The following is a 24974-nucleotide window of genomic DNA, read 5'->3' on the forward strand; positions in this document are numbered from 1 at the left end:
TAAAAACAAGTCCTTTTTAAAAAATGGATTTACTAAAACAACTGTCACCCAGGATTACCCCCGCCCTCTGTCCACCGGCAAAGCCGGGGCAACTTCCAACAGGATCTGCTGCTGATTGTAGGCAAAGCCAGCAGGGAGGGGATCTGCGCTGTGATCAGTATCTGCAGACTGCTTGCTGGTATCGCTCAAGGCCATGCCTGTAGCCTCGTGATACTGGAAATACTTGTGAATGGAAGTTTTCACAGAAGCACATCAGGGTAACCCATGAGGTAAGTGGGCTGTCCTCGTTCCTCCCCATCCCTGGGCACAGATCACGCTGCTGTATCTCTCCACCAGCTCCAGCCTGTGTCAAACAACTGTAATATACAGGAGCAGGGAACACTAACAATGCCTAGAACAGGAGAGATGACCCCTGTAGAGAGGGAAAGTGCTCTTTGCTTTCCAAGCTCTGGCATAGACTGACATCTTAACTGATGCTTTGTGGCCCTCCTCAGGACGGGGAGATTGACTTTCCCCGTCAGGGAAATATACATGGTGGGGCGGGGCTGGGTGTCTTTTTGGTAAACAGAACCAGTGCTGATTTCTGAGGCCTTGAGCTCCTTTGCCCTCTAACTACAAAATAGACACTAAGAGCTATTCCGCCACCCCCTTCCATCCCTATAATGTAGTGTGAGCTGCCTGGCCATTGAGGCAGGTTCATTATTCCCATACACTTCCCTGTTGGCTCAGTTGGTATGGAGAGACCACTGGGCTGAAGGTAACTTCCAAATCTCTGCATGGACAATATGACTCCATGGGGCAACCAGGTAGGGCTGAGAGCTCCAGCCAATGGCCACCAATTCCAGGCCAACCCCACTTCCCGTTTCACAGATGCACTTCTAACACACCCAAGTGTCTAATCTAACAGCCCCATGTCTGCTCAGTCTCTGAAGGCAGCACCCACACTCAGCTGGGAACACTTTCATTTAAAATATTGGCTGGAACTCCCACAGAGGTGGTGTCTGCATTGATGGGTTGGAACCACTGTGCCTCTGACATCCCCGTTGTACAGAGGAAGCCAGCAATAAGGGACCATCTCTGCTGCAGGGCTGTACATCCTTGGTAGTGAGGCTGAGTGGCTACATTAGCTTCGAACACCCTCTTTCAGTAGGGTCTCGGTGGTCCATTTTCCCCAAGTCCCAGAGAGACTGAGTAGCTGCTAACTTGTCTCCTTGAGATCTTCCATTGGTAGCTTGTAGCTCAGTAAGAACGGGGGAGGTGGTGCATGAGCTGGACTACTTGGGCCCTGCATCGGTTTCTTTGCGCAGTTCATACAGATGTAATCCTCATTCTCTGCCATTTCTGGAGAGACGCCAACACAAACTTGATGAAACCACTCGTCACAGCCACCATCACACTGCACCCAATCTACCTGCAAGAGACAAGATCAACAACACATGAAGAACACTACAAGGGAGAAAGATGTCAGATTCAACTCTCCAGACCAGTGTCAGAAAATAAGCCTGGGACTCTGCTTGGGTAAACAGTCAATGGCAGCTAAAGTCATTACAGTTCATTGCTAGGACCAAACCAAGGAAGATGGTTAGACAAACTTGGCATCGCCTTGTACAGCTGCATCGCTTCACACACAACCTGTATTGTCCTGAAGCTGCAGAAGCTGCATGGTTTCAGTGTGGCCTATAGTTTAGGTATGATTTCAGTACAGTTGAGTAGTATCAATAGACCCTGATAAAGGATCACATCCTATAATGTGATGACTCTCTTCTCAATCAGATGTGGGGAATTTTATAAGTCCAACTTGCCCAAAGCTACCTGCACAATACCCAGCCTAAACATTCAGGAATGTTCCTCCAAGATAATCTGTTGTATTTATGTCAATATCTCCTTAAGTACCCAAGAAAGCAGAAACACACAAGTTTAGTCAGTTGCACAGGGAAAACAAAGAGCACTATTAATACACACAAAGGGAATTAATTAGCACTATCCTGATTCCTAAGGATCAATTACAATGGAAATGTTAGGGTGAAAACGCCTTTTGAAATCCAGGAAAGCCTAGAATACATGTTACCAGAGGGCAAGGACATATGACCAGCCCTTGGGAAAGAGCAACTACAGTGCCTATTTTCAGACAAAAATACTGTATTTATTTTCATTTTTTTGCTGTAAGTATCCCCGCTCCCAGCAGAGTCCAACACAGATTACTGACAGTTTCTCATTTAAAACATACTAATTAACCCCAACTAATTTACCCATTTCTCTACTCTCCCCTTCTTCAATCCCACCGCTCTTTCTCCCATCCAGGTCACCTCCATGAATTTCAGTCCAGTTGCCTTCACCTAAATAGACGGAGAAGATGGTACCAACTGGGACTCAATGTGCCTCCTGAGAAATGCATAAATCATAACTTCATATCTACAAAACCCCTGTCTACTACAAAGACCCAGTTCTTCTCCTATCCTAGGTCAGGATACTCACAGTGCCATTCCAGATTCCCTACTTCAACTACCTGATCACTTTAAACCATGAGGTGTTTTCTGATTTTTATTTTGAAAAATGGCAATTAAGCCCCACTTCTGTCTCCACTCATGAATCGTCAACATAACACCAGCTCAAACATCATTCGTCAAAGCCACTCTTTACCTCAACTTTTCTGAACAAAAGCACCTCCTTGCTTTACCTGATCCTCCCTCACTCGTGACCATGCTCCCTAGCCTCAGCAATATTCTGGAATAACTTACCACTTTACCTAGACCATCCTCCTTTTGATTTTCCAAGTACTAAAACTGTTCAGTTTGTCTCCTCGCATATGTAGGATTTCAGAACCATCAGTCACTCTTCCCTGAGGACCTTCAGCAAGGAGCCAATGATCTTCGCTTGGTACAAGAAGAAACTAACGGCTTTGCTGTTCCCTCACCCTTTCGCTAGAGCTCATCTCGAAGTATTTCTTTTCTCCCTCCTAGACTTTTCATTGCTGGATTCAACCATTAATATTTTGATCCAGCTGATCAAGCCACATGTACCATCTACCAGTTAAGTTTGACATTAAAGCTTAACTCCAAATAATGAAGCCCTTTTCTAGGGGAAAAACCTTTGCCCCATGACTATCTTCTATCATTCCCCCTAACATAGCCCTACCTTCGCTTCCAGGCCCAAGTTGGACAACCAATCATCTTTGACTTGACCTAAGTTTTCTTTGTTCTCACATTGCACAGGCAGTAATAGGGAGACTTGCAATCTGAGGAACCCTGCCAGAATTCATCCCCCCTTCCTTTGACCCTGTCTCAGATGACATCCTTACTCACTGCCAATTGCCATCTTCTCCCTACCGTTTTCATAAATTTTTATTCTTAGACCCGGGAGGGCGAGGGTCTAGAATGTGGCTGTTAGGCTAGTCTCGCTCCAGGAAACAGAACAACATTACTCCCATCTTCCTGGTTCCACCAACTTGCTCTGCATATCAGGATCCATTTTGAACTGCTCTTTAGTATTCCAAACACTTCATGGAGTTGGTCTACCCTAACTGATAAATAAATCTATTTATTTGGCTACTTTCTCACTCTGGACTTTCTGACCTCCCTCAATTTCGGTCCACAATTAGGGAGCTCATTCACTGGTGCTATCCTATTTAGCTGAAATTCTTCCCTGTCTCCCCCCAGCTACCAAGTCACTTCTTTAATTTTGCCTTAAATCCTTCCTTTATTCTTTATCTTATGTTCTTCCTCCCCCAACACCTAATGCATGTAGAAAACTGCAATAGCACATGAAGGAGGCTGTTAGAAGTGGATATATACTTTCACGGCCTCATGGAGTCTTTCAGCACACTGAACTTAAATTCTACAACAAAGCCCTCAATTTCTGCAGCACACTGAATTTTTTGCAGCAGCTTCATGTAAATGCCAAAATAGACATTTTAATTCAATTAAATACAAAAATGAATAATACAACATTGCAGAGATTTACATTTGGAAGGTGATTTTTGCAACCATAAAGACTAAAGACTTAAATGAAAGTTTAGATTCTGTGGCCAAATTCTGTAGCTGTGTGGATTCTGAAATTCTTCTGCTGCAGAAAACAAAGGAATCTAATTATTGCATTTGGGCAAGACAGGCCCATATGAACTTAGTTGCACTACTGCCTCCAATAACCTTAGACCATGTAAGAGTCCAAAACTATTGAGCTGGTAGCCAGTGGCTGACAAAGTTACCTGACTTACTTACAACTCTGATGTTGCCGAACATTTCAGGGAAAAATACCCTAAACTTTTAGATGAATTTGCTGTAGAACAAAACAAACAAATCTGTTCAAGAGAAACAAAAGTAAATTAAAACTCTTTTAAAAGCCCAAAGGCACCAGATGGTCAACCATTTTCTGAGTAAAAGCATATTTTAATTTGAATGTGATAAGAAGAAACTGGAATCAGAAGATTAAGGAACTGCCATATTAATAAAAAACAACTTACTGGTACATTTCTCAAAGCCATTAACTGCTGGAACTCTGTTTATAGGACCACATGAAACTGAACTCAAGATATACTGGAAAATAACTGAAATTGTAACATTTTTGAAGCAAAGCAACAATTAATGATCAAAACTAACTGAAGGTTTTACTTTAGTTTATAATCAAACTATATCTGTATCAGTTGAAAAAGTGACTGATAATAGACATTAATGCCTGCAGTTCCAGGAATTTACTCCCAGGGGAATTTTGTGCCAAAAAATTAAAAATTCTGTATATTTTATATGTCAAAATAATGCAATATAATCAATCTGGTTTCAATTATTTAGGTAATTTATTTAAACTACAATACAATAGATGGAGAATGGGAGTGGGGAGCATTGGAGGAAATCCCCAAACCCCCTTGCCTAATAGTAATGTAGCTAGGTTTGACTCTTTATTTCTAGTTATTAGTCAACAAATATATGCAGCCACAAGCTCAGTGTTGCATCATAGGCAACTGGAGAGCAAATGAGGGCTGGGGAATCAAACTCAATTTATATTGGCTACTGACCATATCCAGAAAGGTCAGTAGCAAACAGTTCATGGAGCACATTTTGAGAAGAAATTTTTTCAGTCCAAAAATATAGACCAGTTCTAATCACTAAAGCACCAAAACCATTTATAAGGCCATACTGTCCTTTACACCACTCTGGCAATGTAAAGGAGCCTTAACACTTTTACACCTGTTTTATACTCTTGGGGGAATTTACAAAGACAATGGGAACAATTCACTAAGTGGGCAGGCTGCAACATTCTGCTCTTCCTGGGGAGACAGCCTGCGCCACACCTACCTCCTCAGACACACCCTGAAGCCCTGCCCCTCCAGGCCGACCATGCTGCAATAGTGAGCTAGAGGGACAGAGTGTTTCTCTCTCATACACACACGACTGCCTACCCCTTCACATACCCCTGGTGGTGATTTACATATCTATTGGCTACTCTGGGCACCTGAACCGACCTGTCTGTGCTGCCGGGGAGAGGCGCATGACTGCTCTTGTGGCTTCCCTTTGCTCCCCCATAATTTTTCTGCAGGAAAGCAAAGAAATCTGCTGAGAACATTAATTCTGCGCATGTGCAGTGACACAGAATTCCCCCAAAAGTAAGGAATTATATTCCAGTGTTGGTCATCTTCTATTCACAGGGCTAGCGCATTTTTTTAAGCTTTATTTTGTATACATACATATACAAAAACATGTCTGTCTATCCTACAGAAAATAACAATTCTAAGGAATGTTCTGACTAGTTTTAGAATGCTAAACATAATGCTAAGAATTTGCTTGTTAGTATAGCTTATATCAAGTTGATCTATTTAAATTAATATGTACTTGATCAGAACGTAAACTCAGACACTTCTCTTCTACTAGGAACCTCACTTCCAGTCAAAATGTACTAATTCTGCAATATCATTTATAAGATAGATGGGAAAGAACTAGATCCCATCAGTGGAGGATTTTTCTCTACAGTATATTTTCTAGCGTTTTGCTCAGTTTATAGTTTTTTAAAAGTTCCAAGTAATTAGCCTTTACCACTTCAATCAGGACACTAACTCCACAACCCCTGTCTCAAAATCATATTCATGTAGTTCTGTACCCCTCACTGAATTCCACAACAACAATTTCATAGCTTCTATTAGGGTTTTCCTGTGGAAAAATTCATTTTATCTAAAAAAAAAAAAATATTTTGAATGAAGTTTGATCACCTCCATCAGTTACTCTGAGCTAAAAGCAGCTGCTTAGGAGAGCCAACACCACAACTGGGAACGACCTCGGAAGGCGGATAAGATTTCTTTTGCTATAATCCGATCAATTCCCAAATCACTGCAGATTTACCTCGGACAAGAAAAGTGGGGCAGTACAGCCTGTGGTTTCATTCAACCCACAGCCTCATGGCACACAGGCTTTATTTAAGAGCTTTGGAAGATTAATTTTCATTTATGGGACTGCATGTCCATTTTAGACTTTCGTTCAGAAACAGACCACGGCCAGGAAACAGTTCTAGCTAAAACACAGAATTAACCCCTGGGAGTCAAGTCAGCATGTCTTCCACATTATCAGCAACAAAGGATATAGAACAGTAGTGGGCAACCTGCGGCACTGATATAGAAGGTGGCTTGTGGGTGGCATAACATTTCCATTCAGATGGAAGAATTACTCCCAGATTCTACCTCCCCACCCACCCTACTCAAACAGCTTGAGGCAACAGAGAATGTTGGGTTTAGTTCATAGTCTCTATGCAGCATGCTGATGCGCAGAATTCAATTCCTCGGGCTTGGAACAGATGGCAGGTCCGTATTCTATGAGCTTCTTTGGCCTGACTGCTCAGTATTCTAGATGTCACACCTGCCTACCAGCCTTCATTATGTCTAGCATATTAACTACATCCCTAACTGCTGCTCAAAGTTTGTTAACCTTAAATAATTCTTAAAGGGGTTTTCATTACCCTCCCCCAGTTGCTTAAGACAAAACTAAGCTAGGACCCACCTTATCCTTGCAGGGCCTTTGGCAGTTCTGTGCAGCACACACAGCATTCTCATCATCAGACTCCTCAGCTCCTGACCAATCATACTTAGATGGGATATCCAGCACCTTTTTCTCTCTCTTTTTCTCTGTGCTCTCCTTTGCCAGCTCCACTTTTGCTGCAGCTGCCTTCTCTCGCTTTTTCTTCCGCTCCTCTTCTTTGGCCAGCTTCTTGGCCAACTTATTCAACTCCTTTGTCTTGTCCAAGGTTAGTTTCAACTTTTTCTTTTTGGGTTTCTCTAGTTTCTTCAGCTCTTTAGACTTCTGCTTCACTTCTCCAAAGAACTGCTCTACCCTCTCCAGTTTCCGCTTCCGTTTCCGTTCAGAAGAATCTCTCGCTCTCATTTTCAATGGTTTCTCATCCAGGCTGTCATCCTTCGTAAAAAAGGAGGAGATTAAAACGATATATCTATCAAGAGAATTCCACATGCTACATTCCTATGGTCTGTTGGAGACATCCTCCCACCTTCACCTCCCATTCCCCACGTTTTGGGTGCAGAAAGGACCCTGCCTGACCACCAGGCAGGATGGCAGAGTCTGAACAAAGGGGACTCTTTCCTAGCTTTCAGCTTGCCAGAGTAAAGTGATGAATGAAATCAGATTCAACTGTGTAAGAAGAGGAAGGGTTAAGAATCAATGATGGCCTATGGAAAAGCAAAACAATCTAAGAGAAAGGATTCTGAATAAGCAGTTTCTATACTTTTGTTGACTTATGTAAAAGATATTTGTAGGAAGACTAATCATTTGTTCCTTAAGCGTTGGTCTGTTCTTGTTATTCCCAATCCTAGGTTGATCTTGCTTGTGATAATTATTTTCACCAAAACTCTTATTACATAATCACATACTGGTTTTTTCCCTTACAACGCCAGCCTCATTCATTTCACATGTTGGACAGAGAATGAGTCAGGGTTGTGTGAACTGGTCTGAGGTCCACTCCAGAGCCCCTTGCCTCATTCATTCCAGAAATTGCATAGTGTGCATGAATAAGTTATGCATCTTCTGGGAGAGAAAGCAAGCACTTGTGGTTAAACTGAACTGGAACTCAGGATACCTATAGACTTTCTAAGGGACCTCAGGCAGGTCACAATCTTTCTGCCTCTTTTCTGCATCTGTAAAATGGGGATACTGATGATTTCTGACTTCATGTAGATGTGGAGGATAAAATTATTTAAGGCACATTGATGAGCTCCACAGACAAGTTTATAGAATAGAGAATTCCTTATTCACTTCAAGTTTTCAATGGTATGCAGTAAATGAGGAATGGGGTTACATACTGAACAATGAGGACAGAAAGAAATATTGAATAACTGCCTCATTCCCTGAGCACATCTATCTTGTATGATGAGTAAGGTATGGTTCTTGCAGGAAAACATAGCATGTCATCTAATAAGACTGTAATGCCTGCACACAAAAGGGCACAGTTAAGGTTTTGTGTGCAGCCATAAATTTATTACCGTTTGTATTGTCATAGCACCCAGGAATCTCTCATGAATGAAGTCCCCATTGAGCTAGGTGCTGTACAAACAGAAAAAGAGTCTGTGCCCCTAAAGAGCTTCCTTAATCATTTTCTGACTTGAGTGCTTTGCTCTGTAACCTTAATATTCCTTTAATATTGTTTTAATGTGGAATGATTTTGAAAAAATGGCCTGAGTGCCAGCAAATGGCTGTCATTGCACCTCCAAGCAAAATAATTTGTTCGGTAGACACAGACTACAGCTGTCTACAAAGCAGGTGAGTTTTAGATTAACCTTTGGGAAAGCTTGTTTTGGCCAAAACAACTAATTTTAAATGGAAAATCTTTATATGCTCATTTAGTTTGCATAGGTTCTAGTTGGGGGGGGGGTCTTAAAATGGAAATTTGTAGTGAATTTGTTTTAGGCTGAATAACTGCATTGGAAGTTTGATAATAAATAAAGGGAATCTTGCTTTATAAATGATTTGAGGCATGTAGTTAGTCTCTGTCCATGTAACTAGGGTTTTAGCACATGGTTTGACTGCAGATGCAAGGCTCCTGTGCTCCTCATGCAAAGGAGATGGTTTATTTTGTGAACCCTTTGGATGTAAACATAGGGCTTGATGCTAAGGATGTTAACTGTAGTGGCAATGGTTGCCTGTTTTTTTCCCCCACCAACCCTTACCTCTGATCTGAATCAGACCGTTACATTGTTCTAAAGAGACACTGGTGCCACCTGTGGCACTTAGAATGTATTTCAATTTAGAATCAATTCTAGATATGCATCCTGTATTTCTCTCTACCCTCGCTTTGACTACCAAGGCATCTTCTTGAAAAAAAAATCCTGTTTTTAGAGTTCACCACTTGCTGTTTTGTATTTCTCACCTTAAGTAACAATTGGTTCTGTAATACATATGCAAATGAGAGTAGGAGTTTAAGTTGCACAGGTTTTTTTTCTCGTTTCCCCCCCAGAAAAACGTATTAAAATATGGACAAGCATGTGTATATACACAATTTCCTTTCCGACCAGTAAAATATTGCACACCTGTAATAACTGGATACAAAGCTAGACAGTAGGGGTAAAGTGTTAATTATTTCAAAATAAGTGTCTTCCCACTGTCCTTTCCAACTGGTTCAGATTCTGAACCATTCATTCATTACTTCTGAATGCTTTGCAATTTTAACTTTATGGTTCAGTGTATGGAATTGCCTAGTTTTTTAGGCAGGTTTTTTAATAAAAGCAATTCCACTAACTTCTGGACAGCAGTGGAATGTTTTTTTACTGTACAGTAAGCACAATCAATGAGGCAGGAGTTCTTGCTATAGAATATGGAAGATGACAAGGTATCTCTGAAAAGACCTGCTCTCAGATGTCCCCCTCAAAGGAATGCTGAGCTGAAAAGAACAATGGAAGAACTTACAAGAGCTAATTATTTATTTAGACCAAGTTAAACATTGTGGTGAGTGAGGTCTGAGGTTTTTTTGATCGGAGGCTATTTCTTTGCAAAAAGATGCAAGATGCCAGGGGAAAATCCACTGAAAAATGATCTGAAATTCCATTAAAAAAAAAAAAAAAAAAAAAAAAACAACAACCTACAACACTGACCCAATTTCATTCTATGCTACAATTTTTCTTCACATCTATACCTCCATGATGTGAAGGAATCTGTCTTCACAGGGTGGATGCGTGGCCTGTAAAATCCGCCAAATATGTTGGGTCTCATCCAAAGATACCTCCAGTAGATCTCCTATCATCATTAGATCTTCTAGTTGAGATTTGGCACCAGGTGACAGCTCTAGCACCGGAGGTTCCAAACTGCGAGGCACCAAGGGACTTTTCCGGGGCTGCTTCCTTGGGGTGCTAGGACCTTTCAAATAGAAGGCAAATCACATAGGTCAGACAGGAAGGTGGTCAGAAACAAGACAATAGTGCATTATTTTTCAGTAACAGTTTGAGGGTGGAGAAGGCTCAAACAGAAACTTTGGGCATTGGCACAGCCACTGAGCATGAGCAAATAAGAATTTTGGTATATTTCTACTGCATATTCCCTGACCACTAGTTGCCTGTCCCACATATAGACATGATGCCCTCTGAGCTTACCTGAGGTGATTAGCATTATCATTCACTGGCTGGGGTTCCCAACCACCAGCTCAGACTCCTCCCAATGGCTAATGCATAGAAAAGGCAATACCTTGAGGACAGCTTTTGGAAGCAGATGAATATGCATGTTCAGCACAGAACGAGGGAGCTGTCCACATGTGTGTCACCACTTCCTCTGATTTTCCTCTGCATATTCCCTGACCACTAGTTGCCTGTCCCACATATAGACATGATGCCCTCTGAGCTTACCTGAGGTGATTAGCATTATCATTCACTGGCTGGGGTTCCCAACCACCAGCTCAGACTCCTCCCAATGGCTAATGCATAGAAAAGGCAATACCTTGAGGACAGCTTTTGGAAGCAGATGAATATGCATGTTCAGCACAGAACGAGGGAGCTGTCCACATGTGTGTCACCACTTCCTCTGATTTGATGGGGATCTCTTCATCACAGAACAGGTTGGGTTCCAGGCTGCTTGAAGATTTCACACTGGCATTATCCTGAAGAAGTCACATAGCGAGAAAAACACACACAGGCTGTTACAGCTGGAATTTATCTACTTTGGAGCAGATCCTATCAGAATCCTCAAAAGCCCAATGCTTCTAGAACCTGCTCAGAGCTACCCTGCCACAGAAATTGATAGTGCCAGCGTATTGTGCAATTAACTTATCTATTTAAGTAATGAGATGGCAGCAGCGCTAGAGAGAGATTGTGTTCCATATACACTGATTGAGTGCAGTGGAAGAATGAGTGATTTCCCAACTTTCCCCACAGATTAGTCCCCAGGTGTGAACTCCATTGTCAACAGAATGATATACCATGGAGGTCCCTGCTTTTGAGGTCTAGGAACTAGGGGCTTATAGACATATGCACATGTACTCTTCGCACTTCTGGAAGAATTTCAGGTCAGGTTGTGTCCCTGGCAAGGGCTGTCAAATTTGGCATCTGTCTATGGATAGAGAGAAATTCATTAGGGAATAGAATCCTAAGGCAAATTTTATATCAGAATTGCCATGAATTTCTTGTCATCTGGCCCAGGATTTTGAAAAAACATTCAGTGGCTAAATTAGGGCCATTACACCTATTAGTGTGGAACCAATGACTTCTATTCGCAGTTGACATCTTCTATACAAAGTTAGACTCCAGATTAAATGACAAATTAGTGGACTGTTTTGTTCATGCTTTTAATTAGGGCTCATTAGGCATTCATGAACAATATATTCATGACTCCACATCATGTGTGAAGAAACCAACATGAAACAGGTGACAGAGAATCAGCTACTATATGCCTACTTAGACACAGGTAGTTTGTGCAGTAGCATCTAAGGGCTTCGGTCTACTAGGCACTATACACACAAACAAAAATCCATGGTCCCAGCCCCAAAATGCTTACAGTTTATGAAGAGGATGAGAAACAAATGGATACAAAGATGTGGGGAGCGTAAGGTAACTATGAGACAATTATGATCAGTGCAATAAGCAGGAGTCACAAAACACCAGCTGCCTGGCTAATATCAAAGCATTTTATTGGAATCATGGCATAAGTGAATTTTAAGGAGATATTTAGAGAATAATGTAGTGACTGCAGATTTTTAACAGGGAGTAAATCCCATGCCATCCTTTATGCAAGGAGATGCTTGTAGGAAAATACGACTAGTGAACAATAAAAGCTGGCATCTTTGGCAGAGCAGAGGTATACAGTTCTATATGAGAGAATGGATAAAAGGTACTGCACAGAGAAGTCATGAAGGAATTTAGAAATGAAGAAAAAATAGGTTTGTGCTTGCTGCAGTGAAAAAGGGAAAGGATTGGCAGGAGGATGTAAACAGGAGGGGGCGACATGGTCTAAGCAATAATTTAAGATATTTGCAGTAGCTTTAACAACAGATTTTAAGGTGGCAGGATGGCCTTTATTAAGACCAAAGAGGAGAAAGCTGGAGACAAAATAAACAGATATACTGAAGGTTAGCAGCATGGACACAGGAAAGGCCATATCTTAGAGACACATTATGCAGGAGTAAGTGGCAAGATTTAGATATGGGTTGGTTGTGAGAGTCTAGAAAGGACAGCATTGAAGAGGACACAGATTATAGTGCTGAGTGACAAAGAATTGTGTTGCCCATAGTGACTGGGGGGGGGGGAAAGGGGGAGATCAAGAGCTCAAATATTAGTCTTAAAACTGAGTTTTTCATTCCACGTAAGCATTTAAGAGGGAGTAAACTACACATTAATGCAACCTGCAGAAAACTCTAGAGTTGAGAAGCAGGAACATCAGAAGAAAAATACAAATAGCCCCAGAAAAGTGAGAAACATGGGAAGAAGTAGTGATCTTCAGCTTGGGGACAACATTAATATGTCTGGGTAAAAACTCTGAAACATTCAATGGGAGAGAGAAAACTGGAAAACTAATGCTCAAAGAGGTGAAAGTAGAGATTAAATCAAATACGAGTTTGCATTACAGGACAAACAAGTCAAAGCAATTTTGGGCCCATCAAAGCTGAAGGCAAGAGTCCACCTCCATCTACAAGTCTGGTGAAACCACCACGGGAATACTGTGTCCTGTCCTGGACACCAAATTATCAAGCTTGCAGCAAGTCCAGAAAAGAATAATTAAGGGCCTCTTATGAATACAGTAATCAAATATTTATGGAGTTAACAACCAAAGATGCAGTGGAAAGTGTAAAACTAGATGTGATGGGGTGAACCACAATTGGCTGGAAGACTGTAATCAAAGAAAAGTTATCAATATTTGCTGTCAAACTGGGAGGAAGTATTTGGAGGAGTGCTGTAAGGGTCTGTGCTGGGTCCAGTACCATTCAACATTTCAATTATAAAATTAATGATGACCCCAAGATGGCAGGGGTTTGGAGAACAGGATTAAAACTCAAAATGACCGTAATAAATTGGAGAATTGGTCTGTTTATCTAGCTGTGAAATAGCCTCAGTCCCATTGCCCGGGGCATGTAGAACAAGACTGGTTATAATACAAGTTAAGTATTTTGATGGCAATAATCCTGCATTAACAAGGGGAAGTACCAGGTTATCTAACAGGTCTTTCCATGCCTAATTTTATGATTCTGCAAAGATTTCTTTGCCTTTTAAAGTAATCTAATGGAACCTCAAATTTTCTCAGCATTATGCCTCATGAAGGAAATACAATGCTGCATCACTAAGGTGACCACCTGCACTAGGAGAACACTGTCTCACATTCTTCACTGAAAACAGTGAGCAGCATCTCGGAGAACAGTTTTACTTTTCATTTCAATATAGTCTCACTGAAAACACACTTAACTACCTAAGGTGCTATGACTAATCTCTGCAGTTTTCTCATGAAAATTCTTCTGCAGCAAAACTATTTCTGAAGCCTAAGGATAAGAGCAGTTTTAGTTTCTGAGTCAGTTCCAGGAGCTTAGTTTACATATAGATCCAGAGCTGTAGTCCTGACTTCCTCCGCATGCACAAGTGGGGCAGGGAACAGATGGATAGCAAAATGCCGAAGGAGATGGAGCACCAGAAAACTTCTTATGGAACATGGAGTTTTCAAATCCCACCCTTTCTGCTACACTGTAGCTTGGTGAAAAGCTCCTGTTTTAGGCACTAATTTAATCTGTGACAAGTATATAACGTCTGTGAAAAAGTACAAAATCAGAACATGGCCCCCACCCTGATCTACATAGCATAAAATACAATTCCTCGTCTACTTGTGGCTCCAAATCCCTGAAAAGTGCAAGTATCTAGAATTTAGTACTAGAGAAGTGCTGTTTTAAATCTAGTCACATGATATGTTCTGGAGTTTTAAGTAAGAATGCTATGACCAAAAATGTTCAGCACTCCAAATCTATTATGTACAGATGAAACCCACCAAAAACCTCTCATGACAGGCACAAGGCCACAAATTATTCGGGAATAAGGTAGGGTCTGATTTTTAAATGAAACAGCTGCTCTGGGTAAACTGCATGTATGGACACTTGTTTTGGAATAAGAATACTTTTTCCTGGTTTAGCTTAATCCACTTCCAAAGGGGATTAAACTAACTTGGAAAAAGGTACTCTTATTCCAGAAGGGCAATGTTCACATGTGGAAATAAATCCATGTACAGACAAGCCCTTAGTACCCATGTTAGGTTATTACCTTTATATCATATCCATATGTCTCCCTGATGTCTTCATCAGAATCTGTTTCTTCATCATCATAGTCCATGGTCTGCCGTGGGGATGATGACACACTCCCTATCACACGGTTAAAAGCTGATTGCTGGAAACTAGTCAGGTGACCCTAAGTGACAAAAGGAAAATAGGAATGAAGCAGTAAACAAATGGATACAGTAAGAAGCTGCAGCAAAAATCACTGCTGGAAAGAATGATTATACGAAGGCTAGATGCCCTCCTTTGGCTTCAAAAATAGTCTGTACATGCATAGCAGAACCGAGGCAAAACTGTCACCATATCTTAAGGTCTGGGCAAAAACTTGGGATGACGTCTAAGAAATAAGCCACAGGGGATTCATTTTTTATCTTCTCCAATCCTTTTGAGAAATACTGGCTGACAGCCCTACTGACTCCTCATTTTATCCAGAGCTGTCAAAGCAGGGTCAGTGGTAACACAAGCTTCTTCCTCACCACCACATCATCTCAGTAAGCCCCAATCTTGATATGGAGGAAACATCTTTAGCAGTTGTAGTAGAACACTTGCAGTTCTCCCTGAAACTGCCAAAAAGGCATCAACTGCTTTACGGACAACTATCTACTGGGAACAGTACTAAGGCCAACATTTCATACAGGCCACTCAACTTGCCAGATAGTACTGGCATTTAGATGCCTCAAGTGTCTTATAAATACCTAAGCCTACTGATGACTTCTTGTCATTACCTGGGAGCTACAATCAAATCAATGACCTAAATGACTGACACCTAATGCTCGACACATAACTGCTTCCTTCCCAAAGTGCCCATAGAAGACTGGCGAATCATAGTGAAGAGGTAAAGCGTAAGATACCCCCGCACGCCCTACCTGTAGGTCAGGGTTAGCTGCTGCTTTCTGTAGTTCTGCACTGATTATCTTCTCTGTTTTCTCCCTAGCTGCCTGCTCCACCATGCGCTGGCTGAGAACAGAAAGCTTGGCCAAAGCAGAGGACAGTTCATCAGTGGCCAGAGCCTGCCGTGCTCGGTCCTGCCAGCTCATGGCACGTTCGGTCAGGCACTGCAATGCCTCCCCCTCAGGCAGCCGGACAGGTAGCTTCTGCAGGGATACCAGCAGAGACAAGATGGTTTCAAGTCGGGGCCTTCGAGAACGCATGCAGAGTGGACACAGGAATTTGACTTCTTTGGCCTGCCAACTGGAGCCCTTCTTCTGGGAACTGGTTTTGGGGAGGGGCACACAGCTGCTATGAAACCAATCTTTGCAGAGCTCACACTGTAGCATGAACCCACTAGCCGTTTTGCGACAGATGCAGAACTTGACTTCCTCTATATGGTCCACCATGGTCATCTTAGCCAGGTTAGCTGCCCTGAGGGCGTGCATGGCTTCGATCTCCTTCTGCTCCCGGTCCTTGAATACAGCCACCTGCACAGCACAGAGAGTGATAGCCGATAACCCTTCACAGCAAATGGACACAAGGTTTTGCTACCAGAGTAAACAACACTGAAAGGCAAGGACATATCAAGAATCTCCTAAGCACAGTGACTCAAAAACCAGAAGAAAATGCAATTCTAGTTACAATTTCCTCCCCAGAACCCTGCTATTCCCTGACTTTCTGACATATGATCAGCACCTAACATTTATACAGTACCGGTCTTCCCAAAAGCTTACAAAGCACTCTGCAAACTTAAACAGAGACCCAAGCTGTACCAGGAAACACTTTCCACTGAAATTCAGCCACCTCTCAAGTGAAGCACTGGTCTAAGAGTTACTGCAATGCCACGTTTTCCAATTTAAATTGCAGGGGGAAACTAGAGGGCAAAATGTACTTACTCAAATTGAAGTTTGGGTCAGAAACCCATACTAATGCCCCCTATTCCCATTACTCCTGGGGGAATTCTGCGCATCTGCAGACGCACAGAATTCATCTGTCTCACATAATTTTGTATTTCCCCTCATAAAAAACATTTTGCCTAAGTGCTGCAGTTCTGCCTTTTGCCCACCACAGGCCACTGTGGCTCCAGAACAGCCAGCTGCATTCATGCCGCTGTTCTAGTGCCACAGTGGCCTCTTGGGTGCAAAAAGCGGAACTGCAGCACGTAGGCAAAATGCATTTTATGCGGGAAAATACAAAATTCTATGCCCAGTGCTGCAGAATTCCCCCAGGAGTAGAGTTCATCACAGCACCCTGCCTGCAGAGCCAGGTTAGGACAGAGTGGGGCACACAGGGCTGCTTGGGGGGGGAGGGGGAGGGGAGGGGAGGTGGTCACAGACTGGGGTTCAGAATGGCTAGGTGGGGGGGACAGACTGGCGCATGGTCTCAGGTGCTAGTGAGGTGACAGCGTTGAGGGGGGGAGGAGAGGAGGGCAGCCTGCAGAGACCCATGGGGATGAGGGGTGCAGGGACAGGGGCAGACGTGCCTGACTGAATGGGAGAGGCTTGGGGTCAGCCAGGGTCTGCATGGGGGAAGCTCCCCAACACCCTAACAATCTCACACACACCCCGGCCTCTCCCCCAACCCAAGGAAAACCCCCCACCTACACCCAACACCCTCCAGGTTCACTCCAGGCTCCTTCCCTCAGCTCCTCCGTTACTGCTGACTCCCCGAAGCCTTTGCACTGCTTCTGACAGGTGCAGGAAACAGCTCTGTATTGTAATTTAAATGAATTACACAAAGTTCTGTATTAATATGCCTTGTAAGGAATCTATTTGTCACAAAAAATTACCAGAATCTTTTTTGGTCTGTATTGTTACAGACATACTTGCTGACAGATATTTTGAAATAAATTACCAAAATAATTGTAACTGGCATGATTATATTGTGTTATTTTGACAAATAAAATATGCAGAATTTTGCAGAATTTTCAAATATTGTGTGCAGAACTTAATTTTTGGGCGCAGAATTGCCCCAGGAGTATCCCACGTGAAAGACAATGGGCTCTTTAATGACCACAAGGAGACAGGGGCTTGGATCTAAGACAAGTCACCAATAGTACAGTGCCCCACCTCACCCTCCCTATGCAATATAATTAGGCATAGGTTTAACACCAATTCAGAAAGCAGAGCATCACCTACTGAATCACCACCATCCTTCCCTGTAGCACCTGGGTATTCCTTAGTGTCTCTCATCGAAGTAAAGACATGGTCTAACCATGCTGAACTTGAGATTTGATGGATCATCACTAAGGCTGCCGTCTGTCATGGAGGACACTGATTCCGTGATTTCTGCAGCTAGCAGGTGCGACTGATCCGAGGGCTGCCGGAGCAGCTCGGGCGGCCCGGGGCAAGCTGCACTGGCCCCCCCACCAGCAGTGGCAGTCCTGGGCCGCCCCACCCCCCCAGAGCACCAGTGGGCGCCCCAGAGTCCCCCCTCCAGAGCAGTAGCTGCACCCCCGGAGCCCCACAGAACACTCAAGATTTAGTCAGGGGAATATAGTACAAGTCATGGACAGGTCACATGGCCGTGACCGGTCAATGACTTTCACTAAAATTACCCATGATTAAATCTTAGCCTTAATGATCACACACAAAGTGGCATAACTGCAGGCTCTCAGCCTGTGCCAATTTTCCTCACTCCTTTAGGAAGGAAATCTAGATGATGTCTATTGGGCCCTTACTTTAATTTCTGGTATCATCCAGTCACTATGGAGTAGTCTTATGTGACATTTTTCTCGATTAAAAACAAACAAACAAACGAACACCCCCCCCCCCCCCCAAGAAAAGAATAGTACCAGGCAACAAGCGATTCAACCCTATTTTTGCAGTTTGTGTGGGAGGGGGCTGGAATAGCTTCATACATATGTAAGAGGGTTTTTAGAAACTAACAGCTGCTATCTGCATTAAAGCTCTGGGAGAAACCGTAACCGTCTCCTTATATCAATAATGTGATGACCTCATCTACTGGTAAGTGGCTACACAGCCCTTAGTAGGGAAAATTTTGCACACCCCTACCAAAACGGGGGAAAAAACTTCTCAAATACTTCATCTGCTTGCACCAACATTTTGCTTTAAACAGGTCTATTTCTTTAACTGTAAATTTCTGAAGGCTACATTGTTTGGGTAGAACTTAGTTCAGTTTGGCACATGGCAGGGTGAAATCTAATCACATCTTTTTCACATTGCTTTTTGTGGGTGGTGGCAGCTCATTCTTTTCAGGTATTTCGCAAGGGTTTCAGTTTATGTACATAAATGATGAATGGAAGAGTGCACATTTATTAACCCTTGTTCAATTAAAGCTTTCCTCAGCAAACTCCCATTCTACCCCAATGCATTTTCTTTCTGAATTGTACTTCCCTTTCCTCCCACTGTCCAAATGTGTTTAAAACATCCCTAAAAACACCTGAACTGCTTTTATCAGGCCTATTATTGAGATATTCATTTTAGTGGGATTCATTTAATGGTCCTCACGATTTCCACAAGGACAAGAACACTTAGCAGGCTGGACTTTAAATGCAAGTGAGCTATTAGTGGTTAAAACAGACAGGATCTCTCAAAAGCCCCCAAGCCGCAGAAGACACCAGCCCTTCTACATAGCTCCTCACCACAGATGCAGTGTCCCTGGCTTCCTCCAGACCATCCTCCAGTTCACTCAGGGATTCCAGATCAAGGTCTTTGTCCTTCTCCATTAACTCCTTCACCCTCTTCCGTCTATTCTTACTGCTTCCATAAATCCCAATATCATTCCGGGGGCTCAGAACCTTTAAACACAAAGGCAACAATGTAAAACCCAAGGACACTAGTCAGATGAACCGATACAAGGCATTGAAGCACAGATGAGAACAATATACTATGGAATGATTACACATCATAGTAGAAATTCTTTTTCCTTTTTCCACAAAGCACAAGTTCTACTCCACCTCCTTAGCAGTAATGGCAAAAACCCTCAGTACACAAACTCACCCAAAGGAGACTAACATGACCATGTCCCTCCTTGACACGGAACTGAAATTTATGTTTGACCCTACCATCATATGGAGGGGTAACCTATAACCCATATGCCCACTTCCAAGGTTGCAGAGGGACATCAAGGCCAATATCCTGGCTCTGATACATAACTGACTGCTGCTCACCTGTAACAGGGTGTAGCTTGAGTTCTTCTTCAAGAAAGTCCTTGCCGTGCGCTCCCTCCAGGCACGGGCTGCTGCAACCTGTGACTCCACCTGTGGCAGGGCATCAAGACGTACTGGTATCGGACGGCCTTTTGCAGACAAGCTCTCCAGCTGCTCCAGATAGGCGTAGTTGCTACAGTTCTGGGGTAGAACACAATACTCTGAACCACGGAACTCCAGCACTGAACTTAATCATTGACCAAACTTTGCCCTGAAACCCACCCCCCATCTGACTGATATTTTGATAGCTATTCCTGTGTAATATAAACTTACCATTTAATGGACAATTTCTGATGGAACTGGCTGGCTCAGGGAACTAGTAATCAGATAACATTTCACCTCGGTTGCTTGTTCAAATCCAACCAGGTTAAGAGTAACCCAAAGTTACTAGCTGATGGTTGCTCAGGAGCCCATGTGAAATGAGTTGATAGTTCTCAGTCTACCTCCCAGTAAACATGTGACTGCATCAAAAACACAGCACCACCACCAATGGCAGACTCAGCCCAAATGTCAAGAACTGCATGGACCATGGAGACAACGCCCCTCTCTTCCCTAAAGGTGACCCTCTTAGCCAAGGCTGAGGTACATCAGTAGGGTAGTGCCAAGGGGACACTTGGACTACTGTTGCTCATGTTGTACCTATTCTGTAGATAGAAGACTTCTGTCTCCAGGACTGTCAAATCTGGCACCTAATGAAAGCACTAAATACATGTGGAATAATCAAAATTAAAAAAAAATCCTTTGCACAGTCAGCTCAATGACTTGGACACCTGGATGTACCGAGTCTTGCATCACAGCTACGCATCTCCAGTGGCAATTTGTAGACCAAACAGTATTAAGACCAAATAAGGGCCTTTACAGAGTTGCATTTGGGGCAATGGAGAAAATTGATGGCCTTTGTGGTTCATGGTGGGATGCCCATAGGAAAGGGAAAAAGAAAGGAATAGGTTTCCCATGGGGGAACAGATGGCAGCCCAGAACAAAGCAAAGAGTTAAAACATGGAAAGAACAAGGTAAGCAAGTTTAAAAGTTCAAATAAGCTTCCCGTCCCTTTGACCTCCTTCAAGGACAGAGAAAGGAGCACATGCCAACAGATTTCACTGCCTGCTATTAGTCCTACCTGAATGGCCTCCACTTTGGCTGTCCAGTCTCTAGCTCGTTGCAGGGCTTCTCTCAGTGCCAATACATTGGGCAGGTAAGCTGGGATGTTCTTTGCTTCATTCACAATGCTTTCCAGGGCCATCATACTTTGTCGTGGTCTAGCATGAGAAAAACCTGATTCCAGCCTTATCTCAACAAAGTGCCAGTGAAGTGAAGTCAGGTGGCAGGTCAGCTGTATCACTGCACTGCAGTGCAGGATACCACAGCGCTGGTCTTGGAGGGGGCTGTTCACTACTAGATGCCAGCAGAGATGAGGAAGTTGATGGCCTATTCACCACCAAGGTCAGAGGACACTGCATCAGCAACTGACCTCAAATTCAATCTTATGACCTTGACAGGAAGCTGGTGGTGGTGACAATCTCATGAGAGTAAAGAAACAACAGGAAAGCCATTCTGGGAATGCTTAGGTCTCCTCCCCGGCCACTGCCAACCCCAACAGGGCATAATCTCTACTACAACAGTTCACTACTCGCAGTTTAAAAACTTAGTGAGACAGACAGCATCAAACAGTGAAGAAACTGGCTAGATTTTCACAGCCCCGCTCATCACTACGTTCCTAAGACAGACAGGATATTTACTTAAGGGGACATTCTCCTTCCAACTAAAGAGGACTTCTATGACATAGCATAGCTACCAAGGGAATGCTCACCTTGCCTGCAGGCAGACCTTGGCCTTCTCTTCCCATCTCTCGGACACTGTAAGTAGCTCCTGCAGCTCAGCCATGGCCTTTTCTACAGCATGATGTGGTGCCAGCCCCACACCTGAGTCAATCAGCTTCTTCATCACATCCAGAGTGACCCTCTGAGGGTCCGAGAGAGTCAACCTCACCTCATCCAGCCAACGTGCCTGCTGCAGCTCTTGCTTCAGCCGGGGCAGTTCCGGAAGTTCCACATAGAGGCCAGAGCCCATGTCTATCAACATTTGCAGCTTGGAAGAGTCTGGAATCTCATCCATCATGGCTTCTTGAGCACGCTCGTGAAACTCCTCCACATCATCCAAAAGATTCTGAAACAGATGTACAGCAAGCATAGGCAGCCATTCAGCTACAAATATGCACAGTAGAATCAAAGCAAGAGCTGTCTAGCTGGTCAACCAGCTGTTTCAACTTAAAATGACCAGCCACGTAAAGGTTCAGAGCTATTCCAGCTATGCGCCATCTGGACTATTAAATCATCAACACTCATAGCGGCAGGTAACAGATGATCTAAACTAAACACATATCAGTGTTTGCTAACCAACTAAGGATGGTGGAAAAAGAACCAATAGCTGGAAGCTGAAGCCAGACACAGTCAAATTAGAAAGTTAGAAATCAGGCACATATTTTTAACAATGAGAATGATTTACCATTGTAACAAAATAGCAAGGGAAGAGGTGGATTCTCTATCTCTTGGGCTCTTCATATTAAGACTGGATGCCTTTAAGGAAGATATGCTTTAGCCAAACACTAGCACAAGTTATTGGCTTCAGCACAGGAGTGACTGGGTGAAATATAAGGGCTTGTGATACACAGAAGGTCTGACTTGATGATCTAATAGTATCTTCCAGCTTTAAACTATGAATCAAGTGGAAAATACAGAGGGGGGGAAATAGTTTTATTTTGCAAATCCATTGGTGGTGGGATTGTGTGGATGGGTGATCACTGTCCCTTTCATCCAATACCTAACAATGAGTAACATTAATACCAATGTCCACCACCTACTTAAGGGGAACACCTGCCGTTGCAAATAATCTCATTGTTTCAGAGCCCTCTAATCTTCAGAGAGCCAACAAGCTTCTGCTATGTGACACCCCAAATTTGCAAGTTAATGACTTTATATCATGAGCTTTATTGAATGGGACACTTAGGCCTGGCCTAACAGTTTTTGTACTGTTACAACTATTTTGATGAAAAATTAACCCTCTAACTGAGATAGCTATATCGGAACAACCCTGAAGGTGGACATAGTTATGCCAGTATAAATGTGTTTATTTTGGTATAGCTTACTCCTCTACTCATACAGGAGGAAGCTCTACCAGTCAAGCACATTTATACTGGTATAACTGCATCTATTCTAGGGAGGTTCATAGATTCATAAAGTCCAAAGCCAGAAGGGGGGAGGGATAACTCAGTGGTTTGAGCATTGGCCTCCTAAACTCAGGGTTGTGAGCTCAATCCTTGAGGGGGCCACTTAGGGATCTGGGGCAAAATCAGTACTTGGTCCTGCTAGTGAAGGCAGGGGGCTGGACTCGATGACCTTTCAAAGGTCCCTTCCAGTTCTAGAAGATAGGATATCTCCATTTATTTATTTATTTATTTATTTTTATTTAAGGATCATTGTGATCATCTAGTCTGACCTCCTGTGTAACACAGGCCATGTTATTTCCCCAAAACATTTCATAGAGCATCCATCTTTTAGAAAAACATCCAATCTTGATTTAAAATTTGCCAGTAATGGGAGAATCCACCACAACACTTGGTTAATTGTTCCAATGGTTAATTACCCTCACTGTTAAAAATTTAAGGCAATCTCCTGGTTGTCATCTGGCAAGGCTTTTTCTCAATGGAACTGTCACAGATGCAATCAAATACCTAGATATAAAAGTACCAAGAAATATTAAGAACTAGTAAAGGTAAATTTAAATCCTGTACTCTCTCAAGTAACTAATGATACAAATTGATGGCATCCTCTTTCCCTGAGCCTCTGGAGAAGGGTAAATACAATAAAAAAATAATATTCTGCCAAGGCTCCCCTGTATTCTAAGTGACCCACTTGTATATTCCCCTCCATCTTATTTTAGAGACGTTAACAACAACATTATTAGAGTCTTTCTGCGGGGTCCTGGTCAATGCCCACTACTAACACTTAAATTCCAACTCCCTATAGCTAAGGGGATGGGGGGATTGGGTTCCCAGACACCCCAAATTATTACTATGCTTTTATCGTGTTACAGGTGTAAACTGGTTCCAAAATGCAGACACTCTTATACCCACATGGGTGGGTACTGATGCATCCAATTCCCCTTGCAGGTCTGCTGGGTTCCTCTTTATATCTGATGGAGAAAAACAAGGTGCCTACAGTAGCAACCGTGAGAAGAGTCTGGGCTATCCTAACTAAGAGGTACCAATTTCATCCTCACCGTCATACAACAGCATATATCTGGGGTAACCCAGTCTTGCAAATTTGGGGAAAAAAATATAATTTGGAAGAACTAGCTGAGCAAGGGAATTATATGGATTTCCCAATTCCTCACGGATGAGGGCGGTCTCTCTTTTCTAACACTAAAACAACTATATCATTTGCCACCTTCAGCGGAGCGGCAGTACTTACAGCTAAACCCTTACTAATGTATCAATTTGGTCTGGATGTCCTAAGACTGCCATAGGCCCCAGAGCTACTGGGAACAGCTTCATAAACTCCCAGGCCCACATCCACAACAAAGAGGAACTGCATTGGTTTGGAGTTTTGTGAAAGCATTGGAAGGGAAGTTATCAAGCCATTAAAAGAACTCCAATGGCAGAGCATGTTACGGCATGTTAAAAATGCTTCTGTGGATTTCAGGCTATGACTGATTCTATTCCAAATCTACTGGGTGTCACAGAGGTTGTGCAAGATGGGGGCCTTGTCCTCAGATATTTGTTGGTGCTTTAATAAAGAAAAAGGAACTCTGATGCATGTGTTGTGAGACTGTCCAACAATCAGGCAGCTGCAGAAAGAGGGGGATAAAAGAGTGAAAATAGGGCTCTGTTTCAGCAACCTAGCCTCAGCTGAAAATTATATCCTAGGTAATTGTACCTACTATGCTGGGTTTAACTCCACCACACAGATATTGACTTGAGGGACACAATTATTACTAAGCGAATGATTTTACAAAAACAGAGGAGTAGACTTCTGCCCAGAATAGAGGAGTGGTATTTGAACCTGTCTGAATTAGCAGCAAAAGAAATAGCTTATCAACACAGAAAACGATTATATGAATTCAAAGAAATCTGGACCTCGTTTCTTGATACATTCAGATAAAGATT

At 42.9% G+C, this 24974-nt stretch overlaps 1 protein-coding gene across 1 annotated transcript in view; it reads right to left on the minus strand.

The window, feature by feature from the left end:
- Window positions 1-1116: 1116 nt before the first annotated feature.
- The window catches only part of KDM5A (lysine demethylase 5A), a 72536-nt gene continuing 48678 nt past the window's right edge, over window positions 1117-24974 (minus strand). Inside the window, exons 19-28 of the mRNA XM_065399196.1 lie at window positions 21621-21976; window positions 20931-21069; window positions 19772-19951; window positions 19244-19399; window positions 15576-16127; window positions 14699-14842; window positions 10908-11067; window positions 10114-10334; window positions 6978-7388; window positions 1117-1411 (exon numbers count right to left, since the gene is read on the minus strand). Coding sequence (XP_065255268.1) covers window positions 1199-1411; window positions 6978-7388; window positions 10114-10334; window positions 10908-11067; window positions 14699-14842; window positions 15576-16127; window positions 19244-19399; window positions 19772-19951; window positions 20931-21069; window positions 21621-21976 — 2532 coding nt within the window. The 3' untranslated portion in view covers window positions 1117-1198. The remainder of the gene's footprint in view (window positions 1412-6977; window positions 7389-10113; window positions 10335-10907; window positions 11068-14698; window positions 14843-15575; window positions 16128-19243; window positions 19400-19771; window positions 19952-20930; window positions 21070-21620; window positions 21977-24974) is intronic.

This window comes from Emys orbicularis, chromosome 1, assembly GCF_028017835.1.
Source record: "Emys orbicularis isolate rEmyOrb1 chromosome 1, rEmyOrb1.hap1, whole genome shotgun sequence".
In the NCBI taxonomy this organism is placed as follows: domain Eukaryota; kingdom Metazoa; phylum Chordata; order Testudines; family Emydidae; genus Emys; species Emys orbicularis.